Source organism: Schistocerca serialis, chromosome 2, assembly GCF_023864345.2.
Source record: "Schistocerca serialis cubense isolate TAMUIC-IGC-003099 chromosome 2, iqSchSeri2.2, whole genome shotgun sequence".
Taxonomy (NCBI): domain Eukaryota; kingdom Metazoa; phylum Arthropoda; class Insecta; order Orthoptera; family Acrididae; genus Schistocerca; species Schistocerca serialis.
The window spans coordinates 6575142-6583390 of record NC_064639.1 but is presented as its reverse complement, the minus strand read 5'-3'; the positions used below and the strand labels follow the sequence as shown (position 1 = coordinate 6583390).

Genomic DNA, 8249 nt, shown 5'->3' with positions numbered 1-8249 from the left:
GACCTTCTTATTGACGATGAAACACGGAAATTGCCTCGGAATTAAATAGAAAAGGCACAATGCCGACTTTAGTACAAGAAGACTGACTTTTCTTACTGTCTATGTTTTGAACCACTCCTGAGACACTAGTTGAAGATTCCGATGCTTCACTTCAGGTTTACTGTATCCCTGTGACCTTCTTATTGACGATGAAACACAGTAATTGCACCGGAATTAAATACAAAAGGCACAATGCCGACTTAAGTACAAGAAGACAGACTCCTCTTACTGTCTATGTTTTGAACCATTCCATTGACACTAGTTATAGATTCCGATGCTTCACTCCAGGTTTACTGTATCCCTTGGACCTTCTTATTGACGATGGAACACTGAAATTGCATTGGAATTAAATACAAAAGGCACAATGCCGACTTAAGTACATGAGGACTGACTCTCCTTACTGACTATGCTTTGAATCATTCCTGTGACACTAGTTATAGATTCCGATGCTTCACTTCAGGTTTACTGTATCCCTCTGACTTTCTTATTGACGATGAAACACAGAAATTGCATCGGAATGAAATACAAAAGGCACAATGCCGACTTATGTACAAGAAGTCTGACTCTTCTTACTGTCTATATTTTGAACCATTCCTGTGACACTAGTTATAGATTCCGATGCTTCCCTCCAGGTTTACTGTATCCCTTGGACCTTTTTATTGACGATGAAATTCAGAAATTGCATCGGAATTAAATAGAAAAGACACAATGCCGACTAAAGTAGAAGAAGACTGACTCTTCTCACTGACTATGTTTTGAACCATTCCTGTGACACTAGTTATAGATTCCGTTGCTTCACTTCAGGATTACTGTATCCCTTGGACCTTCTTATTGACGATGAAACACATAAATTGCATCGGAACTAAATACAAAAGGCACAATGCCGACTTAAGTACAAGAAGACTGACTCTTCTTACTGTCTATGTTTTGAATCATTCCTGTGACACTAGTTATAGATTCCGATGCTTCACTCCAGGTTTACTGTATCCCTTGGACCTTCTTATTGACGATGAAACACCGAAATTGCATTGGAATTAAATACAAAAGGCACAATGCCGACTTAAGTACATGAGGACTGACTCTCCTTACTGACTATGCTTTGAATCATTCCTGTGACACTAGTTATAGATTCCGATGTTTCACTTCAGGTTTACTGTATCCCTTGGACCATCTTATTAACGATGAAAAACATAAATTGCATCGGAAGTAAATACAAAAGGCACAATGCCGACTTAAGTACAAAGAGACTGACTCTTCCTACTGTCTATGTTTTGAACCATTCCTGTGACACTTGTTATAGATTCCGATGCCTCACTTCAGGTTTACTGTATCCCTCTGACTTTCGTATTGACGATGAAACACAGAAATTGCACCGGAATTAAATACAAAAGGCACAATGCCGACTTAAGGACAAAAAGACTGACTCTTCTTACTGTCTATGATTTGAACCATTCCTGTGACACTAGTTATAGATTCCGATGCTTCACTTTCGGTTTACTGTATCCCTCTGACTTTCTTATTGACGATGAAACACAGAAATTGCACCGGAATTAAATACAAAAGGCACAATGCCGACTTAAGGACAAGAAGACTGACTAGTCTTACTGACTATGTTTTGAACCATTCCTGTGACACTAGTTATAGATTCCGATGCTTCACTCCAGGTTTAGTGTATCCCTTGGACCATCTTATTGACGATGAAACACAGAAATTGCATCGGAATTAACACTCTAAGCGCCAAGCCCGTAAAATTTACGGGCCTGGGATCGCGCGAAAATCACCAAGCCCGTAAAATTTACGGGCCGCTACATTTAATTTCATTCAAAACACTGCAACGTTATTTCTACGGGTTTGGCCAGCGCTATACGTTTTTCAGATGTTTATTAACAAAATGCGTCCATAGATGTCACGGCAGCGCTGTAATTCATGTTAAAACTTATCTTTGCGTTCTCAGTCTGTATATCATTCAGTTGTTTGTCATCATGTTTCGGCGCGGTTTATCAGACGCAGAAATTGCGGATTTGATCAATCATAGCGACACTCTGGATAATGTAGAGAGTGATTCAGACGATTCTGAATGCAATGGTGTGTTTGAAGGTACGTATTTCCGAATTTTCCACGTAATTGTGCAGTACGCACATATCTGTTGAACATGTGTAAACGATGTATGTAGTTACACATAATGTGATATTCTTTTTAGAAGACGAGATTGATGACAGTTTGTCTTCAGATGAAGACGAGAATGATGTTGAAGGTGTTGCTTCAAATCCAGCAGCTGTGCCGTATCCGAAAGACAGTGAGTGGACTGCAGTTGACACCTACCGACCTCTGCCTGTCAACACGACACCCAGGCAGATACTAGTGGATATTGATGAGTCGAGTTCTGTACTGGATTGCAGTAAAGTGTTCCTTACTGACAGTGACGTAAATGAACTCAAGAGACAGACAAATTTGTATGCATCACAGACAATACAGAAGAAAAGAAGAGGAAATAATCTGAAGCCCCATTCAGTTTTGAGTTCGTGGAAGCCAGTGACTATAAGTGAGATGAGGCGTTTCTTGGGTATTATTTTCCACATGTGTGTTTCGAAAAAGCCAAAAATTGCGGACCATTGGAGCACTAATCCTGTTCTTAGTTGTAACTTTTGTCCCCATGTCATGAGCCGTTTGCGTTTCACTCAGATACTGTCATGCTTGCATCTTGTTGACAATTCAAATCAGAAAAAACCAGGCGAAGATGGATTTCATCCACTTTACAAAGTTTTGCCATATTATAATAATTTGAAGGAGCGATGTATCCAGGCATATCGTCCCTCAGAAAAAGTGACAATTGATGAAGGAATTTGCCCATTTCGAGGTCGTGTGAGTTTCCGTGTTTACATGCAAAATAAGCCTCATAAGTATGGACTGAAAGTATATGCTGTTGCTGAAGCCAGTAGTGGCTATGTTGTAAATTTTGAAGTTTATGCTGGTAAGCATATTGTTGACAATTCTTCGTCTGCGGTTATTTTGCGATTGTTGTCTGACAGCAGCTTGCTGAACAAAGGCCACACTGTGTATTTAGATCGATTTTATTCCAGTCCAGAGCTATTTCAGCAACTGGCAGAGAAAGGCACTGGAGCTGTTGGTACTGTGAACAAATCCAGGAAAGGATTGCCTAAAGATTTAGTATCTGCTAAGCTGAAAAAGGGCGAAATGTCTTTTCGGCGTAAAGATAATGTATTGGCAATGAAGTGGAAAGATAAGAGAGATGTGTATACATTGTCTACAAGGCATCAAGCAACATTTGGTACGCATACTAAGAGAAATGGGTCTGTAGTATTGAAACCACTTCAGGTACTTGATTACAACCTCAATAAAATTGGAGTGGATATTGGAGACCAACGCCTGCAGTACAATCCGTTCCAGCACAGAACTGTGAAATGGTGGCGAAAATTATATTTCCATTTGCTGCTTATGGGAGTATCAAATGCATTTTGGCTGTACAATGCAGTGCACAGGAAGAAAATTACAATAACAGACTTTATAACAGTGCTTGCAGTTCAGCTTGTTGAAGACGACACACTTGAATTCATTCCAAGAAATGAAGGAACTGTAGGTCGGCTAACAAAGAGACATTTTTTGCAGCACATACCTGCAACTACTAAGAAGTATGCTGCTCGTGTGTGTCACGTGTGCAGTTCCAGGAGCAAGAAACAGAGTGGCAAGGCTTCTCGCAAAGAGACACGATACGAATGTGAACAGTGTGGCGTTGCACTCTGCCTGGAACCTTGCTTTAAAATTTTCCACACTAAAAAACAATATGATTCTGTGTGAAATTTATATGTAATACTGTATACTATCAGAAACATGTAATGTAGTGCCACAATTTTGGTTAAAAATAAATCACAATTGTATTCCCTTATTCGTATGACTTTTTCTAAATTCTTAAAACATCTAAGTGATTTCTATAACTGTACCTTAAAGCTGTGCATTGTAAAGTAGTTTCTTTCACTCAGAATTAAAGTAGAAATGTGCAGCTTCAAGATGGTACCAAATTTGCCACAATCCAAACAGTAGATTTGATGCAGTAATTTTTTTAATATTGGTAAAATTGCCCGGTTTCTAGGGACGGGTGCATAAAATAGGCCTGGTACAGAGAGTGTTAAATAGAAAAGGCACAATGGCGTCTTAAGTACAAGAAGACTGACTCTTCTTACTGTCTATGTTTTGAACCATTCCTGTGACACTAATTTTGGATTCCGATGCTTCACTTCAGGTTTACTGTATCCCTCTGGCCTTCTTATTGACGATGAAACACAGAAATTTCATCGGAATTAAATACATAAGGCACAATGCCGACTTAAGTACAAGAAGACTGACTGCTCCCACTGTCAATGCTTTGAACCATTCCTGAGACACTAGTTGAGATTCCGATGCTTCACTTCAGGTTTACTGTATCCCTCTGACCTTCTTATTGACGATGAAACACTGAATTTGCACCGGAATTAAATACAAAAGGCACAATGCCGACTTAAGTACAAGAAGACAGACCCTTCTTACTGTCTATGTTTTGAACCATTCCATTGACACTAGTTATAGATTCCGTAAATCACTCCAGGTTTACTGTATCCCTTGGACCTTCTTATTGACGATAATACACTGAAATTGCATCGGAATTAAATAGAAAAGGCACAATGCCGACTTAAGTACAAGAAGACTGACTCTTCTTACTGTCTTTCTTTTGAACCATTCCTGTGACACTAGTTATGGATTCCGATGCTTCACTTCAGGTTTACTGTATCCCTTGGATCTTCTTATTAACGATGAAACACATAAATTGCATCGGAATTAATAACAAAAGGCACAATGCCGACTTAAGTACAAGAAGAATGACTCTTCCTACTGTCTATGATTTGAACCATTTCTGTGACACAAGTTATAGATTCTGATGCTTCACTTCAGGTTTACTGTATCACTCTGACTTTCGTATGGACGATGAAACACAGATATTGCATCGGAATTAAATAAAAAAGGCACAATGCCGACTTAAGTACAAGAAGACTGACTCTTCTTACTGTCTTTGTTTTGAACCATTCCTGTGACACTAGTTATAGCTTCCGATGCTTCACTCCAGGTTTAGTGTATCCCTTGGACCTTCTTATTGAAGATGAAACACAGAAATTGCATCGGAATTAAATTGAAAAGGCACTATGCCGACTTAAGTACAAGATGACTGACTCTTCTTACTGACTATGTTTTGAACAATTCCTGTATCACTAGTTATAGATTCCGATGCTTGACTTCAGGTTTACTATATCCCTTGGACTTTCTTATTGACGATGAAACACAGAAATTGCATCGGAATTAAATACAAAAGGCACAATGCCGACTTAAGTACAAGAAGACTGACTCTTCCTACCGTCTATGTTTTGAACAATTCCTGTGACACTAGCTATAGATTCCGATGCTTCACTTGAGGTTTACTGTATCCCTTGGGCCTTCTTATTGACGATGAAATTCAGAAATTGCATCGGAATTAAATACAAAAGGCACAATGCCGACTATAGTACAAGAAGACTGACTCTTCTCACTGACTATAGTTTGAACCATTCCTGTGGCACTAGTTATAGATTCCGATGCTTCACTTCATGTTTACTGAATCCCTTGGACATTCTTATTAACGATGAAACACATAAATTGCATCGGAATTAATTACAAAAGGCACAATGCCGACTTAAGTACAGGAAGACTGACTCTTCCTACTGTCTATGATTTGAATCATTCCTGTGACACTAGTTATAGATTCCGATGCTTCACTTCAGGTTTACTGTATCCCTCTGACTTTCGTATTGACGATGAAAGACAGAAATTGGACCGGAATTAAATACAAAAGGCACAATGACGACTTAAGTACAAGAAGACTGACTGTTCCCACTGTCTATGTTTTGAACCATTCCTGAGACACTAGTTATTGATTCCGATGCTTGACTTCAGGTTTAGTGTTTCCCTCTGACCTTCTTATTGACGATGAATCACAGAAATTGGATCGGAATTAAATACAAAAGGCACAATGCCGACTTAAGTACAAGAAGACAGACTCTCATTACTGTCTATGTTTTGAACCATTCCTGTGACACTAGCTATAGATTCCGATGCTTCACTTCATTTTTACTGTATGCCTCTGACCTTATTGACGATGAAACACAGAAATTGCATCGGAATTTAATACACAAGGCACAATGCCGACTCAAGGACAAGAAGACTGACTCCTCTGACTGTCTATGTTGTGAACCATTCATGTGACACTAGTTATAGTTTCCGATGCCGCACATCAGATTTACTGTATCGGTCTGACCTTCTTATTGACGATGAAACACAGAAATTGCATCGGAATTAAATACAAAATGCACAATGCCGACTTAAGTACATGAAGACTGACTAATCTTAGTGTCTATGTTTTGAACCATTTCTGTGACATTAGTTATAGATTCCGATGCTTCACTTCAGGTTTACTGTTTACCTTGGTCCTTCTTATTAACGATGAAAAAAAGAAATTGCATCGGAATGAAATACAAAAGGCACAATGCCGACTTAAGTACATGAAGACTGATTCTTCTTACTGACTATGTTTTGAACCATTCCTGTGACACTAGTTATAGATTCCGATGTTTCACTTCAGGTTTACTGTATCCCTTGCAACTTCTTATTCACGATGAAACACACAAATTGCACCGGAATTAAATACAAAAGGCACAATGCCGACTTAAGGACAAGAAGACGACTCTTCTTACTGACTATGTTTTGAACCATTCCTGTGACACTAGTTATAGATTCCGATGCTTCACTTCAGGTTTACTGTATCCCTCTGACCTTCTTATTGACGATGAAACACAGAAATTGCACCGGAATTAAATACAAAAGGCACAATGCCGACTTAAGTACAAGAAGACAGACTCTTCTTACTGTCTATGTTTTGAACCATTCCATTGACACTAGTTATAGATTCCGATGTTTCACTTCAGGTGTACTGTATCCCTTGGACCTTATTATTGACGACAATACACTGAAATTGCATCGGAATTAAATAGAAAAGGCACAATGCCGACTTAAGTACAAGAAGACTGACTCCTCTTACCGTCTATGTTTTGAACCATTCCTGTGACACTAGTTATAGCTTCCGATGCTTCAGGTTTAGTGTATCCTTTGGACCTTCTTATTGACGATGAAACACAGAAATTGCTTCGGAACTAAATACATAAGGCACAATGCCGACATAAGTACAAGAAGACTGACTCTTCTTACTGACTATGTTTTGAACCATTCCTGTGGCACTAGTTATAGATTCCGATGCTTGACTTCAGGTTTACTGTATCCCTTGGACCTTCTTATAGACGATGAAACACAGAAATTGCATCGGAATTAAATACAAAATGCACAATGCCGACTTAAGTACAAGAAGACTGACTCTTCCTACTGTCTATGTTTTGAACGATTCCTGTGACACTAGCTATAGATTCCGATGCTTCACTTCATTTTTACTGTATCCCTCTGACCTTCTTATTGACGATGAAACACAGAAATTGCATCGGAATTAAATTGAAAAGGCACAATGTCGACTTAAGTACAAGAAGACTGACTCTTCTTACTGTCTATGCTTTGAACCATTCCTGTGACACTAGTTACAGATTCCGATGCTTGACTTCAGGTTTACTGTATCCCTTGGACCTTCTTATTGATGATGAAACACAGAAATAGCATCGCAATGTAATACAAAAGGCACAATGCCGACTCAAGTACAAGAAGACTGACTCTTCTGACTGTCTATGTTGTGAACCATTCCTGTGCCACTAGTTATAGATTCCGATGCCTCACTTCAGGTTTACTGTATCGGTCTGACATTCTTATTGACGATGAAACACAGAAATTTGATCGGAATTAAATACAAAATGCACAATGCCGACTTAAGTACATGAAGACTGACTCATCTAACTGTCTATGTTTTGAACCATTTCTGTGACACTAGTCATAGATTCCGATGCTTCACTTCAGGGTTACTGTATCCCTCTGACCTTCTTATTGACGATGAAACACAGAAATTGCATTGGAATTAAATACAAAAGGCACAATGCCGACTTATGTACAAGAAGACTGACTATTCTTTCTGTCTATGTTTTCAATCATTCCTGTGACAGTAGTTATGGATTCCGATGCTTTACTTCAGGTTTACT

At 38.9% G+C, this 8249-nt stretch overlaps 1 protein-coding gene across 1 annotated transcript; it reads left to right on the top strand.

Annotated features, from left to right (window-relative positions):
- The first annotated feature begins 2021 nt into the window (after positions 1-2021).
- LOC126456736 (piggyBac transposable element-derived protein 4-like) lies at positions 2022-3855 on the top strand. The gene is made up of 2 exons (XM_050092482.1): positions 2022-2136; positions 2240-3855. The coding sequence occupies exons 1-2, from the start codon at positions 2022-2024 to the stop codon at positions 3853-3855; spliced, it is 1731 nt and encodes a 576-aa protein (XP_049948439.1).
- The last annotated feature ends 4394 nt before the right edge of the window (positions 3856-8249 follow it).

What these genes read in the sequence shown, in the direction of transcription:
- LOC126456736 (XM_050092482.1), top strand. Translation starts at nt 2,022, where the DNA reads ATGTTTCGGCGCGGTTTATCAGACGCAGAAATTGCGGATTTGATCAAT. An exon ending in ATGCAATGGTGTGTTTGAAG is followed by an intron (nt 2,137 to 2,239) that starts GTACGTATTTCC and finishes TATTCTTTTTAG; the next exon opens with AAGACGAGATTGATGACAGT.